A 13,536-nucleotide genomic window follows, 5' to 3' on the forward strand; every position below is an offset into this window, starting at 1 on the left:
TGTATAGTATCCTATTACATGGTAGGCAGGGAGGGGCTCTCTCTGACCCTCTCTAGAATCTAAGACTTTACAACCTCATCGCTCAAGGGGCTTGGGTGGAGCCTGCCCTCTGCCGCAGCTCCATACCCTCCCTCCTTTTCTGGGTTTCCTGAGCTCCCGTCTAGGCTGCGACGTCATCACGTTGGGACGTAGATGCCTCAGGCCGTGGTGCCTTACGTAGTGTCTGATGTCATGACGTAGAGCCTAGCAACAGCGCAGGCTCCTGGCGGAGTCCGTTATGGCCGCTGCTGCCGTGAGGAGGATGAGGGGAACCGTGCACGCGAAACTGCGGCCCTCGCCTGGCCTTCAGGTGTCCGGAGTATTGGCGCTCCTGCTTGCGTCCGCCATCATGTCCAGTGGTAAAGGGGGCGCGGCGGCAGGGCGGGCGCGGGAAGACGCGGAGAGCGGGGTACGGGCGGGGAGACAGGCCCGGCCGGGGAAAGGACGCTTCGGAGTGTCCGGAGCAGATGGCTGTGTGTAGCCAGGGCACGGTCTCTAGGGGCGAGGATGGAGAGTAGGCTGTCTGAGGGAGTCTAAGGAGGTGGGGTCTCTGCGAAGCGCGAGAGGTGGGGATGAGAGGTGCGGGGATCCAGGGAGCAGGGAGCAGAGTATGTAGATGGGCGTGGAGGGAGGAGTGGCGGTGTTGTCTAGAGAGTCTTGAAGAATGAGTTGCCACAGGGAATGGCGGTGGTATGTTCTCCGAAATTGCTTGGAGAGGGCAGTTGTGAGGAGACAGGGAACTGATGCAGAGGAGATGGCCGCGGTTGGAGGTGTGGTGTCTAAGAGGGTCCCAAGGTGGGGGGAGGCACCCCATGGGGTCTAGCAGGGCCAAGGGAGTGTGGGCGCTTTCCGGAACCGGTGAGATAAGTGGTAAAGACCAGGGTGGGCAGGGGCACTGACCATACTGAGCTGATGGAATATTTTGGAGAGCAAAAGTGAAGGGGAAAAAGCTGTCTTAGGGTATTGGTGCATCTCTGAGATCTGGGAGGTTCTGGTGTTTGGGAAAGAGCCAGAATACTGAGGCATTGAGCTCCTGAGGGGCTTGGGAGGAGGAGAGGAGGAAGGCGACAAGGGAGATATTTGTAAACATGGTTTCTTGTGTCCTGGGTTAACTGGACAAAACTGCTTCATTTTAATAGAGTCGTAGAATTTGATTAGTTCCTTTAAAATATTTAAAAATTTATATTAAAATTCTTTTTATTATTTATGGAGGTGTGATTGGCATATAATATGTTAGATTCAGGTGTACAATATACTGCTTTGATATTTGTGTACACTGGGAACTCATCACCACAGTAAGTGTAGTTACCACTCATCATCATACAGAGTTACCGAATTTTTTTTTCTTGTAATGAGAGCTTTTAAGATTTACTCTCTTAGCAACTTTGAAATATGCATTACTGTATTATGAACTATAGTCACCATGCTGTATATTACATTCTTGTGACTTAAAATTTGTAATTGGAAGTTTGTACCTTTTGGTGCTCTTCTGCCGTTTCACCATCCTCTAACTCCCCCTTCTCTGGCAACCATATTCTCTTCTCTATGAGTTTGGCTTGTTTGCTTGTTTGTTTTGTTTTGATTTTTTTGTTCCACATACGAGTGAAATCATATGGTATTTGTCTTTCTCTGTCTGACTTATTTCAGTTAGCATAATGCCTCAAGGTCCATCCATATTGTCACAAATGCCGTATTTCATTTTTATGTGTGTGTATGGCTGAGTATTATTCCATGGTATATACACACCACATCTTTATCTGTTATCCATCCATGGGCATTAGGTTGTTTCTATATCTTGGCTCTTGTAAATAACGCTGCATGATTAAGTATTTCTTTTTGTAGAAATGTTACATTGTGAATGAGGATATTGAAGGCTTTATCAGGAAATAAATGTGTAACCTAGGGCCCGAGACTTAGGGGGAACAAATCCATTAATAAGAATTTGTAATGATTAAGCAGTATTTTGTTTAGTATTTCCTTTTTTCTTTAGGCCAAGACACAGTCCTGCTTTTCTCCTTAAATCTTTTTTGAATTTTCAGAGGAAAAACAGTGTGAATGGGATAGTGTTTTCTTATTTGCCAACAGGGACTGTCTGGCCATACATTCGCTTACTATGGTGCTGTGGTTACTTCCTTAGGTTTCCTCAGCAGCACTGAGGGTAGGGCAGCCACTGTCCCAGAAGCATTTGTAAGTCTTTGGGGAAGGACTGAGGTTCATTTTCCTAAGGCCCTTTCATCATGAGTAAAATATAACAAAGATTTCTCTGGTTGATACAGATATTCCTGTTCCTAAAGTACTTATGTAGCATGATTGTTTTGGTTACTTAATCATTTAAGAAAAAACCTGACATTTAAGCATTTATATTTCTTACTGGAATGCTTAAGACATACAGTTTGAGGAATATATAGCTGGTAACTGTAGTTCACAAACAGCTTTTCCCCTGGTTGAAAATTTTGTAGGGAGGGGCAGGCGTGGGTGGGGGGAGAGTGTGGAGTATTAAGGTGTCTTCTTGTCTCTTTATTTATTAGAGTGCCATAAATATTGCTCCAACTAAACTGGGACATTTTAGATAATCTTTTTTTTACTGAGTCTTTCTGCCAATTTAAAATTCTTATTATTCTCTACTAAAAATAATCTAAATGTAAACTAACATATATGCTCTTAAAAGGGAAGCACCTACATTACAGTACAGCGTGGCATTTGTAAAACTTTGGGTAAGAGAAGTGTTTTTTGTAAGCATACCTTATGGTAGAGTGATTTCAAAGTAATTACTCTTTTATTTATTGTATTTTTTTATTTTAAAGATTTTTAGATTTATTTTGAGAGAGAGAGTATGAGTAGGGGGAGGAACGGAGGGAGAGGGAGAAGCAGACTCTGCTGAGCAGGGAGGCCGAGTGGGGCTCCATCCCAGGAGCCTGGGATCATGACCCCAGCCAAAGGCGATGCCTAACTGAGCCACCCAGGTGCCCCAAAGTAATTACTCTTCTAATAAAAAAATAACAGTCTAGTTAGGATGTGTTGAATTCCAAACTTGAAGTAAGCATAGAAAGTTAGAAAGTTACGTTAGATTTATTTAAACTTGTTCCATATTAGGTTTTTTAAAAAAATTTTTAAAAAAGATTTTATTCATTTATTTGACAGAGAGAGAGGCAGCGAGAGAGGGAACACAAGCAGGGGTAGAGTGGGAGAAGGAGAAGCAGGCTTCCTGCTGATCAGGGAGCCCGATGCGGGGCTCAATCCCAGAACGTTAGGATCATGACCTGAGCCGAAGGCAGACGCTTAACGACTGGGCCACCCAGAGCCACCCAGGTGCCCCCCATATTAGGTTTTTTAAAATTACAGTACTTGGGTACTGCAAGCTGTAAGGATTTTATAGTTCTATATTTTTATTTTGACAAAGCATAAAAAATTAATATAAGCCTTATTTTGGATTACTGGATGATCACCTTATGATTAAGTCTTGCCATGTCATTTCAAAAGTGCCTACTTTATATGTTTGTCATCAAATTGCTCCCAAATGATGACCTAAATTTAATGTGTAATGCGTTTAGTTTTTGAGGCAATGTTTCCCAGTCCAGTGTGAATGAATTCTCAGGGTCCTCTGCGTTCTTGTTTAAGAAGTATCGATGTAGGGGGCGCCTGGGTGGCACAGCGGTTAAGTGTCTGCCTTCGGCTCAGGGCGTGATCCCGGCATTATGGGATCGAGCCCCACATCAGTCTCCTCTGCTATGAGCCTGCTTCTTCCTCTCCCACTCCCCCTGCTTGTGTTCCCTCTCTCGCTGGCTGTCTCTATCTCTGTCAAATAAATAAAAAACATCTTTAAAAAAAAAAAAAGAAGTATCAATGTAGGTTATTTTAAGACAGCTTTAAAAAGGGACCAGTAGAAGAGAATAAAATGTAGAAAGTTATTTTTAAAATGTTGTTTTAACTAGAGTGGTAATATCAAATAGAAAAGGGTAAAAAAGGAACATTTAGAAGTCTAAAGTAATACATATGATTGTAGAAGCTCAACAATTAAATCCATAAAGTCAGATCCCTTTATTCTGAATACTCTTCATTTCTGACTAGATCACATTCTCTGATTTGAAGGAGTGGAGGCCCAGGAGATCCAAGTTTTTTACTCCTTGAACAATACTTAGTAATTTTGCTCTTACTTGGTGCTAGGTATTGGAATTATAACAACAAAGGGGGTGACATTGGAGATACCCTTAGAAGAATGAGTGGGGTTTTGCCTGGCTGAAAACTATGGGAAAGGCTTTTCAGAGGGTGTGGTGCAAAGATGCTACTGGGAAGTGGTGTAGGGTTTATGGTGAGAACTGGGTCAAGAGCATATTCAGTAAACATTTAGTGCTCTCTGTTAAGTAGGCAACAGGGATAGAGTAGTTTGGGAGTTTAGTAAGAGATGAGGTTGAGGTAATGGGTGCCAGATCATGTGGGATCTTGTAGGCTATTACAAAGACTTTCAGTTTCACTTTTGAGAGAAATGGAGAGTTCCCAGAGGGTTTTAAACAGAGGAGTAACATCATTGAACTTCAGTTTTTACAGGATGACTCTGGCTGCTGTGTCGAGAGCGGACAGTAGGAGTTCAAGTAGAAGCAGGCAGATCATTTAGAAGGCCTTACTGTTTTTGGAGTGGGAAGTAAAAATATATTTCTTTAAACTTTTTATTTTGAAATAATTGTAGATTCATTTGCAGTTCTAAGAAGTAATACAGACCCTGGTTTCCCAGTTTCCCCAGCGGTAACATCTTAAGAAACTGTACTACCATATTACAACCAGAGTATTGACATGGATACAGTCAAGATAAAGAGGATTTCCATCACCCTCGTGTTGCTTTTTTATAGTCACTCTCCCTTCCTGTCCCCACTCCCTCCTGAAATCCTGGCAACCACTAATCTGTTATTTATTTATTTAATTTTATCATTTGAAGAATGTGATATAGATGGAATCATATGGTATATAACTTTTTGGAATTGGCTTTTTTTTTTTTTTAACCTAGCATAATTCTGTGGAGATTCATCAAATTGTTCCATGTGTTAATAGTCTGTTCTTTTTTATTGCTGAGTAATATTCTGTTATTATATAGACACACTGCACTTTGTTTAACCATTCATCCTTTGAAGGACATCTGGGTTGCTTCCAATTTTTGGCTTTTATGATTAAAGCTGCTGTAAACATTCATGTACAGATTTTTTTGTGTGATTGTAAGTTTTCATTTCTTTGGGATAAATGCCCAGGAGTGCAATAGCTAGGTCGTATGGTAGTTCCATATTTAGTTTCTTAAGGAACTGCCAAACTGTTTTCTGGCATAGTCGTTCTATTTTATGTTACCACCAGCAACAGTTAAGTGATCTAGCTTCTTTGCATCTTTGCCAGTATTTGGTGTTGTCATTACTTTTTATTTTAGTCATTCTGATAGGTGTGCAGTGATACCTTTATTGTGGTTTTAATTTGCATTTCCCTAGTGGCTAATATCTTTTCCTGTGCTTATTTGCCATCTGTATATTCTGTTTGCTGAAATGTGCCTCTTTGTCTGTTGCCTGTGTTCTAATTGGATGGTTTGCTTTTTCATTTTTGAGTTTTCAGATTTTTTTATGTATTCTGGATACTAGTCTTTTTGGGTTGGGACTCACAAATATTTCTTTTTTTGTGTAGCTTATCTTTTCATCCTCACAGGAAAGTCTTCATGGAGCGAAAGTTTTTCATTTTGATAGAATCAAATTTATGGATTTTTTTTCCTTTTATGTACTGTGTTTTTGGTGTCAGGTCTACAAATTTGTGCCTAGTCCTAGATTCTAAAGACTTTTTCCCCTTTGTCTTTTTCTAAAAGCTTTATAATTTTATATTTTACATTTATTTTTATTTTTTAGAAGATTTATTTATTTATTCGAGAGAGCAAGCGCATGTGTTTGCTCCAGAGCAGGGGGAGGGAGAGGAAAAGGGAGATAATTCCTTTTTTTTCTTTTTTTTTAAATTTTAAACCATGGGAAAGCACGAATGCCGTCCCCCACTACCACAAATTATGCAGTTGAGTTTCCCACATTTGGGGAAATTGCAGGGGTTAGCACAATGAATAAGTGCAGTGGATAAGCCTCGCGCTGGGAAAACCACGTTCGTGATCATGGTATCTCCCCTGCCAAATTCCAAGCAGAATCATGCTGAGTGCGGAGCAGGAGGTGGACTTGATCTCGTGACCCTGAGAGCATGACCTGAGTTGAAACCAAGAGTTGAATGCTTGACCAACTGAGCCACCCAGGTGTCCCTACAGTTTACATTTAAATTTGTGATCCAAGGGTGCCTAGGTGGCTCAGACTGTTGAGCATCTGCCTTTGGCTCAGGTCATGATCTCCGTGTCCTGGGGTCCAGTCCCACGTTGTGCTCTTGGCTCGGGGTGGGGTGGGGGGGTCTGCTTCTCCCTCTTCCTCTCTCTCCCCCTGCTTGTGCTCACTCTCTCTCTCTCTCAAATGAATAAATAAAATCTTTAAAAAATAATAAATTTGTCATCCATTTTTATTTTTATTTTTATTTTTATTTTTATTGTATTTATTTATTTATTATTATTTTTAAAGTAATCTCTACACCCAACTTGGGGCTTGAACTCATGACCCCAAGATCAGGAGTTGTATGCTCCTCTGACTGAGCCAGCCAGGTGCCCCTGTGATCCATTTTAGTTAATTTTTTTTTTAAAAGATTTTATTTATTTATTTGTCAGAGAGAGAGAGAGAGAGTACAAGCAGGGGAAGCGGCAGGGGCAAGAGGGAGAAGCAGGCTCCCTGCTGAGCAAGGAGCCCAATGTGGGGCTCGATCCCAGGACCCCGGGATCATGACCCGAGCTGAATGCAGCTGTTTAACCGACTGAGCCACCCAGGAGCCCCCATTTTAGTTAATTTTTGTATAAGGTGTGAGACTTAAGTCAAAGTTCATTTAGTTTGTTAATATGGTGGATCGCATTGATTGATTTTTGAATACTGAATCAGTTTTGCGTCCCTGGAATAACCTTCGTTCATTTATTTGCTAATATTTTGTTAAGGATTTTTGTGGCTATGTTCACGAAAAATACTAGTCTGTAGTTTTCTTTTTCTGTAATGGTTTTGCTTTTGGTATCGGGATAATAATACTAGCTTCATAAAATGAATTGAACAGTGTTCCCTCATGTTCTCTGGAAGAGATTCTGTAGAATTGGTGATAGGTCTTCTTTAAACATTCAATTCTCCATGAAACCGTCTGGGACTGGAGATTAATTTTTTGGGAGTTTTAAAATTAAAGATTCAATTCCATTAATAGTACAGGGCTATTCACATCATGTATTTCATACTGGGTGAGTTGTGGTAGTTTGTATGTTTAAGACTCTGGTGTTTTTTTTTTTTTTAATAATAATATTTTTTTACTATATTATGTTAGTCACCATACAGTACGTCCCTGGTTTTTGATGTAAAGTTCCATGATTCATTAGTTGCGTATAACACCCAGTGCACCATGCCATACGTGCCCTCCTTACTACCCATCACCAGCCTATCCAATTCCCCCACCTGCTTCCCCTCTGAAGCCCTCAGTTTGTTTCTCAGATAAGACTCTGGTCTTGGGGTGCCTGGGTGGCTCAGTCTGTTAAATGTCTGCCTTCGGCTCAGGTCATGATCCCAGGATCCTGGGATCGAGTTCCGCTTCTGGCTTCCTGCTCGGCTGGGAGCCTGCTTCTCCCTCTCTCTCCCTCAGCTTATGCTTTCTCCTCTCTTTCTCTCTTAATTAATTAATTAATTAATTAAAAAAAAGACTCTGGTCTTAACTTTCTCTTTTAGTTGGCTTTTTATGACATTGCTCTGGCAGGGGAAGAGGGGGTTGCCTCACAGTACTGTCAGGTAGATGTAGAAATCTAGGGTGATAGTCTCCTTGTTACTTCTGGACTAGGGTGGAAGTTCTGTCTCCCGTCATGGTCTGCACTTACATAGTGGTGGGAGTGGCCTTGTTACTACTGGGTGATGATTAAAGTCTTGACTCTCTACTAGGCCTCTTCTGACACCATTACACTGGAGGGGAAGAGACATCTTGTTATAGCCTGCTGAGGGTAGAAGTCTGGGCTCTCTACTTGGCCTTTGCTGGTGTGGGTATGAACGGAGCCACAGTTTGTGTTTGTGTGTGTGTGTTTAAGTGTTTGCCTGGAGTAGAGGATTCATTGTCTAAAATAGTTTTCTTTCTTGGTAGGCTGCCTCTCTCCTAATTTTTTGGTTAGAGAGAACAGGCTTTTTTTTTTTTTTTTTTTTTTTTTTTTTTTTGCAGTGGGACAGGGGAGGACATGTTTTTGTACATACTCCTTAATGTTTCCATGTTGTTGGCTTCTTCAGCTACAAGTCTAGAATACATGAGGTAAAAAAGAAAATCCAGGGAAGTCACCACTAGCTTGTTCTTCAGGTCTTGAGGTCTCTAACCATTCTGCCTTATTCTCTCCACCTTTCAGAGTCTTATGTTATTTTATATATAATATATTGGGTTAGTAGTTTTCAGTGGAGGAATAGGGAAAGTTTGTCTACTCCCATCTTCCTGGAAGCCTAAGTAAGAATTCATTTTGAATGTGTTAATTCGAATGTCAGATATCCAAGAGGAGATGTCAAGTAGCAGTTGGATTTATGAGTCTGGAGTTCTGGTGGTTCATGTAAGTTCTCATGGCTTTTTTCTCAGAAAAGTTAGGAAGTGATGCCATCCATTGAAAATAAGGACAACAGAGAAGGTGTTAGGTAGTTTGAGAACAAAGGAGCATATGAATGGCCTCCTAAGGGAGTAGGAGGGTAAATGGACTAGAAAAATACAGTATAATTGCCAACAACATTACTTGTACACCTGAATTTTTGGCATTGAATTTAAAATGAAATAAAACCGGGGCGCCTGGGTAGCGCAGTCGTTAAAGCGTCTGCCTTCGGCTCAGGGCGTGATCCTGGCGATCCGGGATCGAGTCCCACATCAGGCTCCTCCGCTGGGAGCCTGCTTCTTCCTCTCCCACTCCCCCTGCTGTGTTCCCTCTCTCGCTGGCTGTCTCTCTGTCACATAAATAAATAAAATCTTTAAAAAAAAAAATAAAATGAAATAAAACCGGTGACATGGTTGTGTATTTCCAGCCATGTTCAGCTGCTTGGTGCTGATGGGGAGTAATAGAGTTTAACTTGGGATGTAGCCTTGCCAAGTGAATGGGATAGAGTCAGCAAGGGGGAAGGGGATTGGAGGTGTACGTAAGGGAAGGTTCATGGCTGACTACAAAATTGAATCTGGGTAAAGGAAAGGACAAGGGTGTTGGGCAAGGATGCGATAGTGGTCATGAGGGACTGAAAAGATGGTAGGATCAGAGAATTGTAGGTCCTGTTGGATTCAGAATGCCAGGGAATGAATTAGGATAGGTGGTCATGTCAGCAATTAGGATGCATGCAACTGAGATTATGGAAGAGTTGTGATGATAGTGACCATGATTTGACAGGTTAAGGTAAAGGGGAGGTCTGGCTCATCAGAAGAGAGCTCAAGATAGGAGCACTTGGGTAGAATGAACTCTAGAGCCAGGAGCTAAAATTATTGAGAATAGGAACAGTGACTGGGAGTTGGTGGACAAAGGTTAGTGGGTGATAGCTGATGATAGGAGAATCAAGGCTCGTGCATTTAGGGAAGGGACTGGGAGAATGGCCTGGAAGGGCCCCTCTGTCCCACCCTCCACCCCAGAATAGTTTCCCCTCTTACAAACCCAGTGGTGCAAGGATGTGGGTCTAAAAACAAATATTAATTAAAAGGGCTTCAGGGAAAGTGAATCTTTAAGGGAGAGCTAGTTTTCAGTTATAACAAAAAAGTAAAGGATAAAAGAAGGGATTTTCTGATATCTGACTGAATTCCAGATGGATGGGTTTCTGGACTTGGAGAGGGGTGGGAGGTGGGGATAATTACAGTCATTCACACTCCTATCAGCTTGTGTCCTTTAAAGATACATGATTGTTCTATTTTAGTATATGTGCTGCCTAAGTGTGTGCTATACGTGATTATTCCAAAAGTCAAGTATAGAAAAACAATTTTTTAAAAAAATCAAGGTTGGTTAGTTGGCTCCCAGTTTTAAAATTATATTTTAAATCATATCTTCCCTAACTTTGGCAGGAAAGTTAAATATACTAGAGAAATAGTAATTTGTAAATGCAAATATAAAAATTCTTTTAAGAAATTCCTGTTAATAGTTTGCTGAATACTGTACTCAATTATAGGCCCTGTTTCTTTCTTTTCTTCCAGTGGAAAGTTTCAAGGAACCAACTGTTGAAAAGACTGTAAGACTTTACTAATTTACTAATTTTTTTTTTTTACCAACTTACTAAATTCTTTTTTCTTTTTTTTTTTTTTTTAAGATTTTATTTATTTGACAGAGATAGAGACAGCCAGCGAGAGAGGGAACACAAGCAGGGGGAGTGGGAGAGGAAGAAGCAGGCTCATAGCGGAGGAGCCTGATTAAATTATTTTTTCTAAGAGATTCCATTCAGTCCAACTGAAACTACCTATTTTTTCTATACAAAATAGGTGTCAACTATGATACACAAACCAGAGTGTATTCATGTATTCAAGTATTACATGTTTGAACAAAGAGTGGTCTGTTAGGTTGTTAATTTACATGCATGCACATGTTTGTGAAGCCAGGGAATGATTTGGTTTAATCTTACCCCTATAAAATATTTTACTTTAATTTGATAGACTTTAAAATAGTATCTTTGTATTTTTAGATCTCATGTACAGTTCCTCTTATTTCTTTATTTTTTGTTTTTTAAAGATTTTATTTATTTATTTGACAGAGAGAGAGGCAGTGAGAGAGGGAACACTAGGGGCGCCTGGGTAGCGCAGTCGTTAAGTGTCTGCCTTCGGCTCAGGGTGTGATCCCGGCATTCTGGGATCGAGCCCCACATCAGGCTCCTCCACTGGGAGCCTGCTTCTTCCTCTCCCACTCCCCCTGCTTGTGTTCCCCCTCTTTTTTTTTTTTTTTAAGATTTTATTTATTTATTCGACAGAGATAGAGACAGCCAGCGAGAGAGGGAACACAAGCAGGGGGAGTGGGAGAGGAAGAAGCAGGCTTCCCGCTAAGCAGGGAGCCGGATGCGGGACTTGATCCCAGCTCGCTGGGACCATGACCTGAGCCGGAGGCAGACACTTAAGGACTGAGCCACCCAGATTCCCCCAGTTCCTCTTTTTTAAAAAAAGGTTTATATAGTTTTAGAGAGAGAAAGCACGTGCACATTGGGGAGGGGCAGAGGGAGAGGGAGAGAGAGTCTTCAGCAGACTCTGTGCTGAGTGTGGAGCCCCACACAGGGCTGAATCTCACAATCCTGAGATCAGGACTTGAGCTAAAACCAAGTGTCAGACGCTTAATCAGCTACACCACCCAAGCGCCCCAGACAATTCCTTTTTTTTTTGCAAGTAAAATGGATATTTTTGAAGCTTTTCAATAGATACTACATTAGATCGTATATTAGAAACCCTGTTAAATTTCAGCAGAGATTCTTCTGAACTTTTGGTGTATAGAGTTACTTCTGTAAATAATTTAAACTACTTTAGTAAACCACACTGAGTGGGTAGGAGCATAGTGAAGTAAAAGCTTGTATGTATTTGGTGTCATTCTCTTACTGGATTGCCTTTCTCAATCTTTAAAATAGTCTAGTTCACACTTAGTTGTCAAGTTTCCAACCCAATTTCCATTTCTTCCCCTTTAGGAGTTTCTGCTTTCTTCTCCCTAAGAATAGCTTTAAAAAAAAAAGGAAAGAGAAAGAAAGAAAGAAAGAAAGAAAGAAAGAAAGAAAGAAAGAAAGAAGAAAGAAAGAATTGGGAGAGGAGGTCTTTCAGTTCTAGTATCACTTAGAAATGCTGACTACAGCTTGCTTATAGCTTCTCTTAAATTTGTTGTATTGAAAACATTTAGGTTCACATTTTTTAAAAGATTTTATTTATTTATTTGAGAGAGAGAGAGAGAAAGCACAAGCAGGGCAAGTGGCAGAGGAAGAGGGAGAAACAGACGCAGAGCTCTACCCCAGGACCCAGGGATCGTGACCTCAACTGAAGGCAGACGCCTAATTGATTGAGCCATCCAGGTACCCGTTAGGTTCACATTCTGTATCTAGTTTGTGATCTACTTGAGCTAGGATCAGCCACCAGTCTTTCTGTTCTGGAGATGGGGTGCAGTCTGGACAAAGGTTTTTGAAGTCCAGCCCCTTTGTGAAATGAAAACAGAGTGGATGGATAAGAGCTTTGTGTGAATTTCACCCATTGTGACCTAAAGTTACCCCTCTCCATTCTTTCCTTTTTCTTTTGATGACAGGCTGTGTAATGTAGTCGGTCTTTTATGGTGCTTAACTTGTTACTTTCTGGCTAAAGAGTTATTACCTGGTGAATGTATAAGAAGAAATGTAACTGATTGCTGGCTATTGAGACTTACTAACAAATTCTCAAGGGAAAGAGAAATTTGGCAAAAAGAAATGCTTAGTGAAAAATTTAGGTAAATATGCTTCTAGCTTGGCGGAGATAAAGTTGGAGATTTCAGTTTAATGCTCTTTATTCACTGTTTTAGCTCTACCACAAACTGATTTGCCGAGCCACACTGTACTCCAGCCAGATGTTTCTGCTCCAAATATGAGTGCTTTAACACATGAAAACCAAACCAAACTTTCTGTCTTCCAAACCAGCACCACTCTCCAATCCACAGCTAGTACAGAGAAAGGTGGAGGGGCATCTGTAGCCCCTCATCCCTCACCTACTACTTCTCTGTCTCAAGAGGAAACAGATAACAATGAAGATCCCAGCATAGAGGAGGAGGATCTTCTCACGCTCAATAGTTCTCCGTCCACTGCCAAAGACACTCTGGACAATGGAGACTATGGAGAACCGGACTATGACTGGACCACCAGCCCCAGGGATGATGAGTCCAGTGAGGCCCTGGAAGAAAACAGGAACTATATGGAAATTGAACAGTCAGTGAGATCTTTTAAGACACCATCCTCAAATATTGAAGAGGAAGATAGCCATTTCTTTTTTCATCTTATTATTTTTGCTTTTTGTATTGCTGTTGTTTACATTACATATCACAACAAAAGGAAGGTATGTTTGGGGTTTTCAGACCCTTTGATTACCCTTTATTATCTCAGTCATATTTCTTACTAATATTTTTGATGATTCAGAATTTTTTCTTTTTTAATCAAGTTTAAATTGATGGTAAAATATCAAGATGTCTGATCAGTTTATAAACCTGTGGTATATTTTAACAAATTACAGACAAAAGGCTTTACCTTGTGTGCTTCTAAAAAAAGAAGTCAGATTGTTTTTTAATGAGCAAAGCTAAAGCCTAGTGGTTTTTGAAAAACAGGTATTATGTCTTAAGGTAGCATTGCTACTTCAGTGGGAATATTTATGGAGAAAGATTGTTAATTTAATACTTTTAATTAAGCACTGAACTTAATAGTATTTTAATAACTTTTTTGCCCCTGGTTGTAAAATTATTACATATTT

General features: G+C 40.6%; 1 protein-coding gene and 1 non-coding gene across 4 annotated transcripts in view; one reads left to right on the top strand and one right to left on the bottom strand.

The window, feature by feature from the left end:
- The first annotated feature begins 223 nt into the window (after window positions 1-223).
- The window catches only part of CUNH5orf15 (chromosome unknown C5orf15 homolog), a 106,765-nt gene continuing 93,452 nt past the window's right edge, over window positions 224-13,536 (top strand). For 2 of the 3 annotated variants that reach the window (XM_040622456.1, XM_008691616.2), the window contains exon 1: window positions 273-398. In XM_040622456.1, the coding sequence (XP_040478390.1) occupies window positions 278-398 (121 nt within the window). In that variant the 5' untranslated portion in view covers window positions 273-277. Of the gene's footprint in view, window positions 399-12,601; window positions 13,129-13,536 lie in introns of all 3 variants that reach the window. The other variant, XM_008691615.2, reaches the window with a different exon arrangement.
- LOC121100834 lies at window positions 6,022-6,184 on the bottom strand. The gene has a single exon (XR_005832627.1). It is a non-coding gene; the product is annotated as a U1 spliceosomal RNA (small nuclear RNA).

The sequence above is a fragment of the Ursus maritimus genome, unplaced genomic scaffold (assembly GCF_017311325.1).
Source record: "Ursus maritimus isolate PB19 unplaced genomic scaffold, ASM1731132v1 scaffold_5, whole genome shotgun sequence".
NCBI lineage: Eukaryota > Metazoa > Chordata > Mammalia > Carnivora > Ursidae > Ursus > Ursus maritimus.